Here is an 18,375-nt window from a genome sequence, read left to right as displayed (position 1 = left end):
TCCTCTGGGCATACACTAGGGACACACTTAGCTAGAAATAGGTAAGGTAAAAGTGCAACAGTGTCTTTTGAAAATACTCAATTTTTGTTATTGGGTTTTCCTAGAGTTGTCACAGAACTTTAAGATAGCATTGCACTAAAAAAAAAAAGTGCTGTAGATTTTAGGGCCAACTTAAATGCACTTAGGGCCAACTTAAATGGGTGAAGTGGGTTACAATAAATACTTTCATTCAAGAAGAACAAAAACATTTAATCACAAATGAAAGCAAGATTGTGGTTACCACTCTAACAAAGTGCAGAAATAGCAGATCACATTTACTTTTTTCCATTTATTGGCACTTATTTGAAAAATAGTATAAATATTCAACAGAAAAGAGACAAGTTGACCCACACGCTACTGATGCATCTTTAACAGACCAGAACAGATATGAGGAGGTTCATTCTTAACAAATAAGCAAGATTAAAAAAAAAAAAAAAAAAAATCAGTCTTGCCCTCACCATGAAAGAGTGAACACACAGTAAGTCTTTGGCACATATCTGACATTGCAAAACTAAACTATGTCATAACAGAAAGCAAACAGATATTAAACACAAGCTTGTCCATCCACCACAGGGATGAAGGACAGTTTGAATTAAAAAAACACCACCCTGCAACATGGAAGTTGACTGTTACAATAATTTAGGAGGAATAAAAGCAGACGTAAACCATGTCATATTTTACTTGATCTGAGTAAAACTATTAAATAGATTCTATTTTATTTCTGTAATAAGGATATGCTGAAACTGGTCATTGGTCCTCAGGTCACCAGGTCTTCACACACTACATCTTCCATTTCTACCTTTGATAGCTGCTGTCAATCAAAGCTTCATCCATGTGAGTTTTTCACAGCAGAGTTCAGAACAGGCTTCTCTTCCACTTCAAGAAGTTTCTATTCTTTTCTCACTTTATTATACATTACAAAGTCTTAGTGTTTAAAAATAAAATATTTTGCTTCATTATTAACCATGCGGGAGAGACCACATAGTACAAATGTATACACACATACAAATGAGGCCCCAGCTGGAGGGAAGTTCAGTTGTACAACAGGAGTCAACAACCAAAATGAAGTTGCCACTGGAAAATTTGAAACAGCTGTCTATGGTGGTTTGCAGATTTTTTCCTCCTGTCTTGGGAATTTCAGGGTTAAGATCAGGATGCCTCAACCCACTGACTTTTCAAATATAGTACAAGAACCCATATCAGATTACTAAACTGTAGGCTCTACTCACCATTTGAAGTTTATATCAGCAGAAATAACTTGATGCCATTAAGTTGAGGAAGTGACATCAAGAGATTAAACACTGCAGGAATCTGCAGTTAAATGTTCATATTTGATCACTTCAGCCTGTATAAAAGCATTCAAGGCCCCTCACTTTTTTTTTCCCAACAGAAGTCATATATGAAGATGAATACTGTTTGTTAAAATAATGCACTTCTGAAGCATTAAATACTAAAATCTCAGGATTTAGTGTATTGTTCCAAATATTGCTACTATTTTTTCCTCTATTAAAAGACCTTTAACAGAGCATCTACCACTCTAATACATCATCAAATGGGGAAAAGAAACCAAAAAGCTCCCCAAACCCCCAAAGAATGCTCCACACCAAATTTGGATTTAGTTACAACAGCAGTCATGATCATGAATAAAATCCAACATATAAAAATAAGATGACAATTCATCAACTTGTTCTTTTCATATCTAATTATAATACAGAATTGATTAACAGCCAATCATCAGAGAACACAAAAATCAAATTTTTTCCAATATTCTCACTTTCATTTCAAGAACAAAAAAAAAATATCTAACACTCAGGGAATAAAAACATAAATTAGAAAGATGCTTCATTGGTTTCAGATTGAGGACAAACACGAAAGTTATCTGTTACTACATCAGCACCACTTTATATTAGTGAGGACACAGCCTGAGGACAGGCTGTTGGAAAGCCAAGGCTTCTACAAGCAGAATGTACATATAATATTTGTAACTTACACCAATGAGACAAAATCCATTGTAAATCAACAGCTTGTATACTGATGTTAGCAAATATATTTGTAATTCAAATGCTTACTGTATTTTAGTAAATGTCATACAAATTACTAGAAACGTGAATTCTTCCTCAAGGAACTATTCTGGAAGTTTTCTAGAAATAATGACATTTCTGGAAGTTCCTATGAGGAACAATCACATAAAGAATGCAGTTACACACAATAGAAAGTCTTATCAATTTCCAGATGTTTCTTGGTGTCCATTAAGCAGACTTATGTTTCTTAATTAATAGGTAACTTAGCTGTAAAATCTACTGGTAAAAATGGAGATCTGGAGTCAGAAAGAGAGACTGGAGAGTCTGTGTTGGTGCCAACCTCAGCTGGTGAGTCACAGGAAGAGCCTGCGCTGCTCCTATTGTCATCAAGACCATGTGACGACAGACTGAAAACAGAGTGATATCAAGATAGGAGAAATGAGGTACTTAGTTTTTCCTGAAACATCTCAAATACTGCCTTCCATTCACTATAAAACCATTCTAAAAATAAATGTACATCCCTGAAGAAACAKTAAGCCCTACAATTTGAAATAAATTTGTAATAATATGCTTTACAGACACTTCCAAACAGACGGATAACATTCTGCTAATTTGCTCCCTCAGCTCACCCAGAAATAGTCTACATACTGGACACATCAAGCAGACCCTGGAAATTCTAAAATTGTAGTGAATGTTATTGCCTATTTACTGTAATACTTTCAGTGCTTCAAAAATCCCATCTTCTATTGGTCCCAGCCTAGCATCTCTACATACCCAGATGCCTCTTTTCTGAGGAGGCTCAAAGATAAATTATATAAACTTCTTTACCACTTGCTGCTTATTTCACAAGACACAAAATTAACTGTAGGTGTTCTATCACTTAGTGATAGCATTTAAGTGCTGTTAAAAATTATCCTCTCCTAAACCGAGATGCAGCAACTGAACCTACACTGCTATGCCTACTGTGATTAGGATGAGCAAAAAAGTATGCTTTTAAAGTATCTTTAACACTTCCATTTTACTATTACCATTGCAATGGGCTAAAAGCTTACACACAGCTATGTGCTTTAACTGGGAGGCAGAAAGGACAGACATACCGTAAACAACTCTGGCTCGATAATTTTGTGTGTGCACACCCTATGTGTTATTACCCTCTTGACTAAAACACTAAAGCAAAATCCCTCACTATTTTAAGTCATTATAATTTTGTATGTAGTACTTTTTATCTCCTCTCAGCAGGGAGGGTCAGACATGGACTCATTTTCTCATGTGACTAAGAACAAGAAGCATAAAAAAACCAACACAGAGCATTAACACTCGCGTTTGATTGCAACTTGAAACTAGACTCCAAAAAATAGCCAGCCATGATGTATCTTTTCCTAAACATGCTTAACTCCCACATACATAAAGCACATTAACAGAAGATTGTCAGCCCTGGAAATTCTAAAATTGTAGTGAATGTTATTGCCTATTTACTGTAATACTTTCAGTGTTTCAAAAATACAGGATGCTTGTATTAATAACAAAAAAAATACAGCTTCAAACATGCTCACTGCTAGATAGATAGATAAATAAATAAATAAATAAATATTAGTGCCCTTGATGAATTTCACACAATAGCACAGTATTTACCATCCCCCAAGGTCTGCCTGATGTGAAACTTCAGGGGTAAGCATGCTGGTGGATCCTTGGAATAATCTTTTTGGATGATCTTCCATCTCTGTTACACCTTAATAAGAGATATGGGGTGATAAAAAAAATAACTAATCCTCATTTAAGCTAAATCTATTTTCAGTGTATTTCCACAGAACAAACTAAATAGAGGTTCAAACTTATTACAATCTATTGAGTGTTATTTTAAATTTAAAACATAGATGTTTCATGCTGAAATTTTAAGAGTATTTCTTGGAAACCTTTTAGTCCAAGCACTGGGAGAGTTTAAAGTTGTGAATTGAGGTATTAGATACTGAGGAATTACCTATCAGATGCCTATTCAGTAGTACAGAATAATTTTTTTGTTTCAGTTTATTCAGCTAATTAGTGCACTGACTAGCTCCCTCAAAGTAGAGAAGAGGAGAATAAGGAAAGCTTGTTTTCATCTTGCAGTCAATTAAAACAAGGTCCAGGATTATCACTAAACATATACTGACTGTGAATTCCAAATATACTAGAAAAGGATGGACAGACACATACTTAAATAGGCTATGGCAACACTCAGATAAAAGTATTTTAAAATCTGTCTCAGAGCCAGAAGAGTTCTGTTACAAAGGTGAAGTATGCAGATGCATTTAAAAACAGATGCAACAAAATAAGTCAAAGTGGGACTTGAAGAAAAATGCAGGGATAAAGAAACAATTTCCAAATAAAGTTATAAAGTGTCTATCAGGTTCTCAAATCAGCTTGTGTTGTACAACTGTGATTTTAAACCCACAGTATTTGTGCACTTCAGTTAGCCAGGACTTTCACAAATTTCTGTTTGTGAAATTAAGTATACCAATAGTTATATTTCTTCTTTCATTAAACAGGTTACATTAGTTTATCAGATGCATATTATTACAGCAATGGAGAGGCATTAGGACAGAATAATTATTATAGTTTTACCAAATAGTAAATACTAGTTCATCGATTTTTCTGTTTTATCACTACAAACAATTCCATATATTTGATCACTGGTAATACTCTCTATTTCTAGTCATTCTTATAGTATCAGCCAAATGAATAGAATGAGGAAGCAAGCTATATGAATTACTATTAAATTAACAACCTGGCCTATTACAGTAGTCAGAAATAAATACTGTACCTTTTCTTTTTATTGACCCAAGAACACTTGGTCGAATGCAATTAATAGGACTCTGGCTTCTCCTGCTAAAAGAAGGCAGATGCTATACTGATGTATCGTCATTAACATAAGAAGCCCCAAAACAAGTAAAGAATCAAAAGATGTTCAGATAACTTAAACTACTAAAAAGAAAATGCTAAAAACACAGGCATTAAAACAGCCTATTCAAAATAATTTTTTTGAAGAAAAACAGACAAAGAAGCATAGACCTTAAAAGAAGTAGTTAAGTCACATTGTTTCAAAACTGGGACAGTCCAAAAGCTCACATTAGGTACCAACCACATCTCAGTTAACAGGCTGTACTTCRCTGAACTGTTATGGCTTGATCAAATTCAATTGTGCGCCCACATCGCTCAAAACAATATCCAGTACAACTGAAGCCAGAATGCCTAACAATCCCCTAAATCCATTTTTTCCTTATAATTCAATTATTTAATGTGTGAATAAGAGCAACAGACTACACTGCAAAATCAGAGCCTGAAATGCAGCCCAGCTTCCTGATGTTAAGACATGAGGATTTTAACAAATACTTGGGGCGTTGTAAAATGTGAAGTTTAGATGAATATAAAAAGTGATATTTGTGATCTGAAATCAATTTTAATTATGTATATAACAAATTTTGAGATTTCAAAAGCCTAGTGTGAAYAAGCTATGCCAACTTCCTATTATTAACAGAGGCTGGTACTTACCTTGAAAATCGCCTTGTTGGACTTGGGCTAGGACTTGGAGGTAATCCACTACTACTCACCAAACTTTGCAAAGATGGTGAGAAGCATTGCTGAGAGCAAAACAGTTTGAGTTATTTATGTACAAACACTGTATTATACCCATATAGTAACAACTGGGCCTAATTACAGGCAAATAAACAACCCACTGTCAATTTAAAGCAACCAGCCAATCTGGCTAGGTATATTGAGATACCACTTTTGGTTAAGGAGAAAAAAAAAAAAATCTAGAAAAAGTTGGACAGATTTCATTTTCATGTAGAATACATGCAAGTTGAGAAGCATTTATTTTGCCATAGTCTGATTAAACAGACTAGTTTATAAAAATAAGAACGTATGCCCCCTCCTCTTTCTCCAAGGGAAAAGCAAATAAAGAATATTAACAACAGGTTAACAGTCAAACACCTCCCAGAAATTCACATCCACAAGATATGCAACTGCTAACTGCCGTCTTCTGTTTCTGGATTTTAGTTTTTTTGTTTTACTCTCTAGTTTCTTGCTTGCAGCTGAAGTAGAAAGGAGAAGGCAGCTTCAGCTTTTGCTGTTAATTTGGTTTAATTTATTCAGCACGATTCAAGAGAAAACCTTTATTACTACGTTTTGCTTACCTTCCCTATTCCTCTGGTAGGTGAAGGAGCTGGAGAAACTGGGACAAAGTCTACTTGCTTTGGTGATGACGATTTTTCAAAATCATTGTCACTCTGTAAATAGTACATATAAATAATAATCTTATGAGCAAGTATTTTAATGTAAAAAAGGACTGTTTTGTTTTGAATTAAATAAGATTCCAAAGTTATCCTCATTCATATTTATCTTTTTTTTTTTATGTGGACACTTATGAGGACATATATTACATGTAACAAAAAAGCCTTAAACATTATTTGCTGAGTATCAGAAAATGGAAAAAAATTTGGACAGGCAGATATCCATGCAATTTTCTTTTTAAATATCACCCCAAGAAACCCACTTATATCCTTGAACTACTGATAACTTTATGCCTTGTTAGTATGAAACACTGCTGATCAAAAGCAGCAATATATTAACACCATCATTTTTAGATCAAATTATATAGGAAAATGTTGACATGAAAGTCTCTAGTGTCCTAATACTGAAAACAAAAATTAAACCATGAATGCATTACCAGGCTCAAGCTCTCCTCCCATGACTGGCTCATCTGCATTGCTACTTGCACTTCTCTATAAAGAAGAAAAGAAATGTGTTGTCCCAGGCCCATAAAAGATTTCATTAAGTATACGTAGTATACTTTGCCTTAAGGCTTACCTTTCATGTACTGCTTCTCTGTTCATCAAATTCATTCCTTCTTCCTAAAAGAGATTAGCAGATGAAAAATAAAGACTTAAAAAAAAAAGTTTGCCACAGCAAATCAGAAAAACTTTACCTTCAGTTCATTCAGGTATGGAGTCAGTTTAATTCAACTATCTTAAGTAACAACAACGGGGTGGAAAGGAAGGGAAAGACGGAGAGAGAAACCATCACATAAAAAGCATTGCTTAAGGGAGTTGGTTGTTTCTCAAGTAGCTTTTTCATTTTTATCACCATTCAAGAGATGGTTACAAAACTGAGCAATAACATGACCAAAGCTTTTACATATGCTAGCGCATCTTTATATAATCTTGCATAAAATCATTTCATAGTAGAAACTGTTCTTCTCCCGGCTCCTCACTTCAAGAGGATAGAAACTAGCACAGGTAATCCTTAAAAGCATGACTGGATTCTTACCTTATTTTATGTATTAGAAACTAACTAGACTATCAGCCTCTCATTTGTATACAATGCATTGTATATATGTAATAAACTTGGGATTTTAGTGTTATTTTTCTAAAACAGCTATAAAATATTACTAAAATGGAACAAAGGTATAAAATTAAACACACTAAATATTAACAGCAAGTATAAACAAATTTGATTCAATCCCCTCTTAAGGCATGAACCATTTCTCAAAACTAACTGAGTACTATCCAGTGTGTTCAGTGAAGGAATAATTCAAGAAAAAAAGTTTAAATAATTAGTTTCACTGTCTGCATCACATGTAAGAAGAGTCTTCCTACGTTAGTTCAATTGTATGATTGTTTGCTAAGATTTGAAAAAAAACATAAGTACAACACATGGTTCCCATCTCTGCCTATAAGTATACAGGAAAGAGAATTTCAATTTGTGAATTTAATGATCAAACACAAATTAAGAGGTGTCATTGTTCACTTTAATAAATGTGTGTATGGAATAATTATGATACAAAGCATTTTGAAAAAAATTGAAACATCAAACACTACGTCATGTAATAAATATAGCAATAGAAGCACAGCACTGAGTTCATCCCCTTGCTCTCATCGGATTTACATATTAATCCAAACTTTTTTATTAATAAAAAACAGCACACCAACTGACTCGAGTGTTTCAGAGTCTCTTTAACCCAGTAAATTATTTATAATAGTGAAAACAAGTATTTATTTTCTACAGGATTGCTATGCACCTTTAATCTCTGAGGTGGGAAGCAAGAGCACATACAATCCACTTCAGGCATCATACCCTGAAAATGCTGGCTGAAGCATAAATTGATTTTACAGAGTGAAAAGTAAGAAAACAAGCCTATCCATTTGAAAACTAGCGAGTTAAAACAAAAAAACAAGCATCTTCAAGCCAGTCTTCAAGCCAGTTTTATAAGCATTCTACTATCAAAAAGTCAACATATAAAATGGAAGAGCCACAAAAGTTTGTGTTTGCTATTTTTGAAACTTGAGTCTGCAGACTGTGATCTGTTTGGTGGTAATGCTATTTAAGCCAACTCAGATATTTGCCGCACCCCTCTCCCTTCCAAGGTATTTGCTCCTGTGCCCTTCCCCTCCACTCATGCTATAACAGCACAAGTACAGTGACCTGGATAAGAAAATTATACAGATGAAAAACAGTCCAGCCAGAAGTCTCAACTATTTTTTTTAGCCAAATTGCTTCCTTATCCAGTTCATTTTCTGGCTGCACAAATTCTTGTGCCAACACAAGGAACACGCTGTCATTGGCCCTGAATATTTATGCTGGCACTGCAGCCAAAAACTTTGCGAAACTTTACCCTAGGGGTTTACATTAAAAGCTTCCTTACTAAAATGTCCGTTTCAAGATTTGTCTTCTCTTTCCACTCAAATCATCTTCCTTCTATAAGATACATTCTACTTTTTATAAAATTTGGAACTCTAAAAACAGATACAACCTTTACTTTTGAAAGCACTTTGAAGTGATAGACTGCTGCAGACTCTGTACTACTGTTTCAAAGAAAAATCAATAGTCATTTGAAGGACGTTGCACATTAATGGGAAAAGAAAAAAAAAAACACATACACTGTAAGCAACTTACTATTTCCAAAAAATTAGAACATGTGCTTACCTGTTTGATTTGATGAAGGCGGCTGCTAGGAATACGAACAGGAGATGATGGCACAAACTGCAAAACAAAGCCACATACAACTGAAACCTTCTTAAAAACCACAGGAGAAGGGAGGGAAGGGTGTTAGGATGTTAGTACCCACTCTAAAACACTATCCCAATCTCAAAAAAAATCTCCCAAATGAAAATAAACTTTTATAACATCTACAGAGCATACAAACCATATTAAGCACTTACAAGAACATGATAATGTGTATTTCCATATCATACTGTTTTGCATGCTCAGAGATGCTAATGGATATCAATCTGCCTTTCACTTCAGTTCCAGGCTACCAGAACTCAGAGCCTTCTTTATAGAATGAACTGACTTTTAACTAGCATGCTGCCACCCTTAATAGATATGGCTGCATAAACATTTAATCTGTTCTTAAGTAGTCCAGAAGGCTCCCCAATAGATCCTTTAAAAAACACAAAGCCAAAACCACACATCGTGCAGAAAGATTTCTGGATTGTTGTCAGCCTACAAATGAGTACTTTGACAGATGAAAAAATTCAGCTAGCAAAAATTTGGTGCTAGCAAAGAATTAAATAGCTTCCTTAAAGTTTCTCAACAGCTTCACAAATTCAAGTGATAGAAAATGAAATCAGACATGGTATCACTAAAATTGCTTTTCTATTAATTTTGTCAGTTTTGCATGAAGATCTTCTCACTGGAATATTATGATCTAAAACTACATACTCAAAACCAAATTAAGTCGTTAAAATATCATTTCCTTTCATATATTTCCTGTCTCTCAAACATTTAACCATCAATTGACATTTGTCATAATCCATTCTGGGATCAAAAATTCAAAGCTTTAGTCAGTTTTACCTAACCTCTTCCCCTCYGTAAGCCTGACAACCCCTCCAAATGACAAGGTCTCTTTGTAAAATGGACATGTGCTCAATAAGAAAGATTCATATCATTATGCAATATGAGGCTTCGTCAGCTTCAAACAAAACATTACTAGAGCTCTTCATTATGCTGAAATCGGAGAATTAACATTAATTCACTTATTTACTGCATCATCTTCTGATCAGTGACACAGAGAATGTAAAGATCTCTGTCTTATACACAAAGTCATGGTAAGTTATCACAGATCATTAACATGTCATATAACCAGAATCCTCCCTCCAAATAAATATATTTTAATATATTTTTATATAAAAATTTATATACACCCCCACACATATACATAAAGCCTTTCTTCTTTCAAAAAATATTAGCCTACCACACACTCACATAGAATGTCCAAAGCTTTTGTCAGAACTTAGCCATCATAGTATATACTACTACAGTCTAGCAGTTATAACATTTTGTTTAGCTATTTAAGTCCACTTTACATCAGCTTTACTATTATACTGAGCTTCCAAAAATCCTGTGCACCTAGTAAAAATTCCTCCAAACTGTAACAGCCAACATACACTTTCAGTTGACTTTGATTTGCATGCAGAAAAAAGGCTCTGGACAATAGTACATTCCTGCCCATTCACTCCATCACTGCACAGTAGAAATGCACTCTTTATATTTTATAAATATGATCCACCTACTCTAAGGTTTAATGTTAATAAAATATATACCAAACTAGTGGGGCCTAGTGCAAAGTAAAAAGCAGAAAACGGCAGTTAAGTATTTCTCTACAGGATCTAATACAGATTTGACTAAATCTATTAATTCCAAGGATCCTACAGCCCATCTCCAACAAGTCATGATCCTTTTGTCGATGCTCAAAAAACGCTTTTCCCTGCTAATAGTCCTTTAATTTAATTCTTGTGAAAATAAATTATCAGAAGCCTCAGCAGCTTTTAAAGGATACCTGCTAAAGCAGATTAAACTCATTTGTTAAAATCATGCTACTTAAATCCTAAATCTTTTAAGAGAGCACAATCTTAATAGAAAACATTAGAAACTATTAGAATATCACGTGGAAGAGAAGCACCTTCCCATCTCTCCCTCTTCCAGTATGTCAGATAGGTGCAATAACTTTCTCACCGAGGGTAAAGTTTCACAAATGTCAGTTTGGCTGCAGAGCCAAACCAAGCAGTCACCTGCCCCTGGCACCTAAACCCTTCCATTTCCCTCCCTGCACTGCCCCCTGTCTTCTGCCAACACACACATTTCTGGGGCCACACAGTGGACCACAACAGGGAACAAGTTCAGCTTTTAAAAACAAACAAACAAACAAACCACTTTTGCTGAAACAGTAGCTGAGCATCTAACCACAGCCTAAAATGCTCTGCTTTAAGAAAACCATTTACTCACTAGATGCCCCTGGTAACTTCTGAGAGGAAATAAACACTGAATAACTGAACATAGTTGAGCCTTCCTTGGCAGTTACATTTAGTATCAAAAAACTGCAGATTTAGACATAGTCAGAATGGCAGAGCTGCCCCTGCAATCATCATTACAAAAGAGCTGGAGCCTGGGACTTGGAGAAGTTATTCAAAAAATAAAAGAATATTTTAGAATTCAGCTGAGTAGCTGGGACAGCCACAACAGCCCTGAATATGGAGCTAGAATATGACCTTCAGTTATCAAAGCATTTTATCAACTTCCATTATTCCCTTAAGAGTTAACACAACAGATTAGGAAAACAGAACTACTAATCAGTTTTTACTAAGTTTTACTAACTGTTAGTAAGTGTTTTTCATAGTTTAATATAGCACAAAACATTAGCTGTATTTACAATACTAAGTTAGCAAAGTTTGTCACTTACTGAACCTTTTCTCCCTCCTTATTAGTTTACACTGCAATAAAACTTGGACTTGTTTTTCTAATTACAAAAAAAATAGTGGTTTCTGAAGTACACTTCATCATCCATCTGTTGTAAAATCAAACCTACCAAAACTCATGTCATCTAGCACCCTAGAATAGTTTCTCAAACATCATAAAACTACAGTTATTTCTTCACTATAGCAAGAATACCAGGTGCAGTTACTTAGAGTCCTTAATGCTGAAGAGGTTAATCATCCAAAAATGGTTTAGCTATAGCTGATCCTGGCTTAAGACAGTAGAATGATGAGATGATCTCCAGGTTCCTTTCCAGTTCCATCCTCCCCGTCCTTCCTAAGAGAACCATAAACCAGACCATAATTCAAAGTCACTAAGAATTAGCCAAGCTATTTCAAAGTGGACAAGGTGCTGATGTAGGGTTCCACATTCATTTTTAGCATCAGTAAAACTTAAGCTGTGTTTTATCAGCACCTGGTCAACAATGGAAAGGAAGAGAGGTAACTTTCAGGATGCTTTTTAATAAACCTAAATAATAATAAACTTAATAAAGTGAGATGAAGGTTTGAGAACATCTTCCCAAGAAGTTAACACTGGTTCAGAGATGTTCCTTTATGATCAGCTAATTAAACTACAAAACATTAACAGCTAGTAGTCATTCCACTAGAAAGTTTCAGAGCTCACTGGATCTTTCAGGAAATCTTATGTGAAGTTATACTGTGGTCATAGTACATACAAGTATGTTCTCTCAAATAGATTTTGCACACATTTTAAGCCATTCTTCTGAGTCCTATGAATTAAAAGCCTAAGCACTGTATCTCTGCAAGGCCAGATGGGTGAATCCTCACGGCTRCTGGTGCTTCCTTTGAGTCTCTTACCTGTGCTCCCCTGGAGTCTAAAGGGAAACAGCAGGAAGAAAGGAGACCCACATCGCTCCAGGTGTAAGATAAGCATGAAGAAAGAGCTCTTCATGCAGGAGAATGGAGGAGGGAGAGGAAAGAAGGGAAAAGAGACTTACCCTACTTTCAACCTCTTGATTGTGAACTACAGTCTTGTAGCTTTGGACATCCACACTCCCATCCCTGAAAAGCTTCCACTTCAGACACGAAAACTCAACCCAAAAATGTAAGCTAAATGTAAGCTGCAAAGTGTCCTGAAAATTCCTTTGTTAGATGTAAAACAATTTTTGTTCTCAAGTACTGCATTTATCTTTTCACGTCTTGGCCACTGAGTCAAAATAGTTCCAATCTGCTGTTGACGATATTCAGAAGAAAATCACAAAATCCAAAAAACAACACCATCTCTCTCTCTCTGGGTTCCTGGTTCCCAACAAGTTAACAAAAACAAAACCCTGGGCCTTAATGGGGCAATGCTCCCTAAATTAGCTTCCCCCTCCCCCCCAACAATTAATTGAAGATCTTTAAGAAGGAAATCCAGTAAACTGAGCTTTCGCCTTTGTTTGTTTCTCCTTTAGTCTGACCATATGCATAAACATAAGCATCCTATGTTGCAACCCGAAAAATGCATGAATAAGATGACTGTTGTTTAAGATTTCTTTACCATAATTTGTTCCATTATGCTTAATTTTTTTAGCAGCAGAAATGCTAAAGGAGGAGAAGAAAGGTTTTTCCAACAGTCTTTCCAAACCTTTACATAAGTATTCCAATTCTATTATAGATGCAAGTCTTTGCTGAAGTAGATGTATGTCCTAATTTAAAAAAAAAAAAAAATAGCTACGGGGCATCAGTCAAGAAGATAGTAGAACAGTAGCCTTCAACCACTAACAYAGAGCTAACAGATTATTTCTAAGGCATCTTCAAAAGGGAGCTAAAAAGCAGGCTAATTGCCATTAGCACTACAGGGGACTCCAGCTCTGCAAAAATTATGGGTATCTACAAATCAGAATGCACTGAAAACCAATGCGGTAGCATCATTTTGTTTCCCATACTTAAAAGAAAATTAACACTAATCCTCTCCCCCCAACATGTCCTAATTTTTCCAAAACTCTAATAGTGAACTGTATGCAGCTGGCTCCTTACCCTGTGTGCATCTGTTTCGTAAGGCTGTCTTAGGGGAAAAGTTAAGTTTCTGGTTATAGGTCACAGTCTGGCCAAAAATTCCTTTTGGTTAGAGGAAGTAACTACCCACATACCTTACCCCTTTCTATAAGGGCTAGCAAACCATTCCATGCTATCTTGCGCAGATGTTCTAAATCAAAGTCACACCTTTTCACCACTATTCAGAAGATGCTATAATACAAGAAAAGCGATATTTTCTCTGTGTTGAAGCACTATACTTTTAGATTAATATTTAAAAAAAAAACAGATTTTGAGAGCTGTAATAATAATTCCATTTCAACAGAAGTTGAAATTACAAATGAATGTTTGAGAGATATGGAACCAAGTTTCCAAGACCTACGTTATACCAGTCAGCTAGGTGATTACAACAGTCTATTCTGGCATTAAGATAAGACAAGCTAAAACCCGATCACTTTTTTTTTTTTTCCTTAAACAGAGATGATTAGCCCTTCAGTTACTGAACAACAGTACATCTTGTGTAATTAGTTTTCTTTGTAAAATGTCTTTCTTATTCCATGTTAGAACATCTGCTTGCATTTTATAAACAAAGTTATGATCACAATGAAATATAAGCGCTCTCCAAGGCCAAATGGTCTGTAAATAGCATTTCACTATAGCTACAGCATATTAATGTCACAGTCTAGAGCCTTGTTTCTGAAAACACGCAGTATTAGTTTCATAGCCTACAGTCTCCTTTTTTTCTTTAATCCTGTTTGCACACTTCTGCTTTGGGCCTAATATGGTTGGTCTAATCGTTTTCTTACCAGACTATGACGATTCATAACTGTTGTACTGTTCCTGCGGGTTCGCAAAACGTTAGCCTGGAACACCTGTGAATTATCACTGTGAAAAGAAACACTTGTCAAACGCAAGAGCCATTTCCTCCCCGTCAAAAAGTACTTCTTAATATAATCTCAGTTTCAAATTCTAAGACAGCTAGCATTTCAAGGCAAAGCATTTGAGAAATAGGTATGAAAGTATTCTTTCAGTTTGCTGGCCAAGAGCCGAAAACAAATCTTACCCCAAGTCCCAGCTACTTCACTTAATGATGCTGATTAATCATACTGAGTCATCAGAGTAACTGCACAATTGTTAAGACTGATCATTTCTGTGGGAATTTATTAAGTCTGGAATGGCTACAGACTGCCTATTGCTTCAACCAAGTCATTCAACAGAATAAATTTGTAAATAGCATATAATAAGTAATTGAAAGCAGCTTCAAAGCCAGTAGAATCAAARATACAGTACTTCAACAAACGTGATTGTTAAGAACATTTAATATGTTATGATTTTTTTTAGCAGAGGTCAAATTAAACATACTGCAAATCCAGTTTTGAAAGCCCTAAGACTTTTGACCACAGTCACATCTCTAATCAGGAAGGAACATATCCATTTAAAACAACATTATTTATTTGATACAACATGGTCTCCTTTTTTCAAGGAAACATTGAGTTCTATTGACTCCTAAAGTAAGTCATCATCCTGTCATAACTGGTATTATCAACAGCTGTTGATCTGTCCTTAATGAACAAGACTACAGAAATCAAATAAATTTTTATGGTCATTAGAATTAAAATTCAGAGCCACAATCCTGCAATCTCTGTGCCTAAAAATCATTGAGGATCTGCACAGGCACACATATCCTAATGTAAGATCATAATTAGATCCAAATTACAAAAAGTCACTGGGTTATATCTTTGTCTCAACTGCTAGCCTCAGATGAACAAAAGCACTATACAAAATATTATTTCTTAAAACTAACCTGACCAATAGTATTAGCTTGTTCTAAAGGCTATTAATCAAACTAAATTTCATTAGATGTACTTTAAAAACACATCATAAACAGAATCCTCCAGTTTAAAATGCACCAGTTAGGCATGCATGTTTTAGATTTTTTTTTTTTTAAACTTACAGCTAGATAAAAGGTAACAAAAAAGGTTACCTCAGAAATACAAAGCCTATATAAACTCATCCAAAACAGTTCTAGCCATTACTAGAAGCATGGTGTTTTTCACCAAGATGAATGCATTGACCCCTTTTTCTAAAATATCAAGTACAGGTGAATAGACATCACTCACAACTTCAAAAAAGTTTCATTCAGGTTATATCTCCAAGAGATCAAACAGTTGTGATTTGATAGGAGCTGGAACAGGAGAAATTTAAGGGTCCATGGTCTGAAGTCGAGAGATGAGATTTACTGGCTGAGGCCAACAGTTACAGCTTCTTTTTAGTATATATGTAGTTGTACACAACATATGGCTTAAACAGCACATTCTGAAATCCAGGTTTTGAATGGAGAAAACAGGTTTGAAAGATACCCTAATCCTTTATCATAGGCCAAGTCTAATATTCAGTGCTAACTGGAAAAGAAAAGAGGGAGAGAAAAAAATCCTACAAGTATCCTTACCTTCAATCTCCCGTGCAAAAACACCAGAGCTGGTCAGATCTCAAACTCACTTTTCACAAAAAATTCTGATGGTTCCCATTAAAAATCATTTCGATTCAGCATGAAAACAGGAATTGAAACTTTTGTGAAAAGTAAATTCCATGATCTAAAATATTTCACCTAAAAATGTTCTCTGGTTCCAAGCAACCCATTCCCAAAGCTTCTTATTAAATCTGTTAACGAAGAAACCAAGAGAGCAGGCAGTGGCAGAGTAGAAAAAGCAAGCTGTCCAAGAGCAGAAGCTTTTGTTTCCATTTACCCTACAAAGCCATTCTGGGAAAAATTGAAGTTTCTCGCCAAGAGCTGCAATCTTTCAAAAACAGCTGGAAAAATCCTAAGTAACAAGCAAACCACTGCAAACACCTGAAATTAGTTTAATGGGATTCCTGTTTAATTTGTATAAACACCCGTTATATGCACAGTTTCAAGGTAAGAGCTGAGGCTTACCCTTCTCCTCCCTGCTCAGAGCCTGAACAAAATTTGTTTACAGCATGGTTATAGGATGTTTAAAAAAAAAAAGCCAAGGGTCTCCTAGTTCATAAGAAAAAAGTTATAGGGCTGAGGAGGTGATGAAAAATGTCTGTGTCTCAGCTACATAATTAATTTACCTGCTTGGAAATCTCCCTGCTGAACAACTACTATACACAAAAGTTCTATATGCCATGGAAATATATAAAAAGATAGATGTTTCATTAGTTACATAAAAAAAATTGCAAATACATTTACTTACCATTAAATCATGACATAAGAGGCAAGAATTAATATTTTCTCTAAACTGTCATGAAATATTAGCTATTTTTGAACAAAGGATTTATGAGATTTATTCATCACTTGATATCTAGATCCTTACAGAAACATGACATTTAATAAAAAAAAAGTAAGTACTTATCATGCATTACACTAAGTTTTACAAAATTTTCATATCTTTATCCTCTCCCAGACTGTGGTAGGCATACCACAAGTAGCAGCACATAGACCACCTTGAAGTTAGATGTTAGCCGCACCACGGATGGCGGCAGATGTGGGGGCACCTCCCGACTTTATGACAACCCAGAAGAGGCAAGAAATAGGACTTCCGAGTTCTGAACTCACCCAAACACAAGACCATACACAGACCAAGCATATCTGAGATCTTTCCTCCTAGTCCTTGCCTGGGACTGCCACCATCGCCGCCCTAACAGCTGAAGAGAGCTAGGCCTGGACCAAACATCCAGCCCACCCTGCAAATACCAGTCGCCACCACGCTGACGGCGATATCCAGGCAAAACTGCCTACACAGCCCCATGCGTTCCTCCAAGTGTTATATGCTCCCCACTAACAAAACCAACATCATCCTGAACAATTCACAGAACAACTGACACACTGTTTTATACATAACCTAAAAGTGCAACTTAGGTGTCTTTCAGGGTCCCATCCAACAATGTTCCTCACTGAATTAGCCTAGTTCTTCTGAAGACATTTACTGTACTAACCTTACATAATACAGTGAATGTTCTTTGACAAATTTAAACCATCACAGAAATTAGAGAGAGGTGCTACTTCATCTATAATTACGGCCACAACTCGGACGCTACGCACCGTTAGAGCGCTTATCTCAGCTACGCAGCGAGACGGCAGAGCAGGATGAAAACGAGCAACGYGCTTTAATGAAAGCGGAGGGTGCCCAGGCTTCCTCGAGTCACTCCGCACTGACGAGGAGACCTCACCTAGGCCCCTCATCGCTCAGGGCGCTGGTCAAGGCCTCGCACGTCGCCCCTTATGTGGGAGATTAAAGCTTTAACAGAGACACGCGGGGGGCGGGCAAGGCAGCGCAGCGGGACCCCGCGGCGCCGTCGGGGCGGCGCTCACCTGAGCCCGTGGATGAGGGGGGCGCTGTTCGACCGCCTCAGCCCGCCCCCGTCGCTCGCCGCCGCGGCGCTCCCCGGCGGCAGCTCCAGGTCCAGCTCCATTTTCTCCTGAGCCATCGCGGCGGCGGCGGCCCCAGCCCCAGCCCCAGCCCCGGCTCCGGCTCCTCCCGCTCCGCCGCGACGCCCATTCACTGCCGGCGGCCGCAGCGGCTCCT

General features: G+C 36.4%; 1 protein-coding gene across 2 annotated transcripts; it reads right to left on the bottom strand.

Annotated features, from left to right (window-relative positions):
• Window positions 1-308: 308 nt before the first annotated feature.
• Window positions 309-18,313, bottom strand: LOC112974084 (protein FAM122A). Of its 2 annotated transcripts, none has more exons than XM_026082676.1 (10): window positions 18,162-18,313; window positions 14,632-14,710; window positions 9,021-9,077; window positions 6,906-6,949; window positions 6,766-6,820; window positions 6,233-6,325; window positions 5,589-5,677; window positions 4,861-4,925; window positions 3,693-3,789; window positions 309-2,467 (listed from the first exon to the last, which is right to left on the bottom strand). In XM_026082676.1, the coding sequence occupies exons 1-10, from the start codon at window positions 18,275-18,277 to the stop codon at window positions 2,308-2,310; spliced, it is 855 nt and encodes a 284-aa protein (XP_025938461.1). In that variant the 5' UTR covers window positions 18,278-18,313; the 3' UTR covers window positions 309-2,307. The 2 variants fall into 2 exon arrangements, with proteins under 2 accessions (XP_025938461.1, XP_025938462.1); XM_026082677.1 differs by having other exon boundaries at window positions 4,861-4,922.
• Between the last annotated feature and the right edge of the window lie 62 nt (window positions 18,314-18,375).

This window comes from Apteryx rowi, unplaced genomic scaffold, assembly GCF_003343035.1.
Source record: "Apteryx rowi isolate R43461 unplaced genomic scaffold, aptRow1 scaffold_59, whole genome shotgun sequence".
NCBI lineage: Eukaryota > Metazoa > Chordata > Aves > Apterygiformes > Apterygidae > Apteryx > Apteryx rowi.
Note: the sequence above shows the minus strand (reverse complement) of the source record. Positions and strands in the feature narration are given on the sequence as shown.

Coding starts and splice junctions, on each gene's coding strand:
- LOC112974084 (XM_026082676.1), bottom strand. CDS start 18,277: ATGGCTCAGGAGAAAATGGAGCTGGACCTGGAGCTGCCGCCGGGGAGC. Junction 6,326..6,765: donor GGGAGGAGAGCTTGAGCCTG/GTAATGCATTCA, acceptor TACTATTTACAG/AGTGACAATGATTTTGAAAA. Junction 2,468..3,692: donor CAGGCAGACCTTGGGGGATG/GTAAATACTGTG, acceptor CTCTGTTTTCAG/TCTGTCGTCACATGGTCTTG.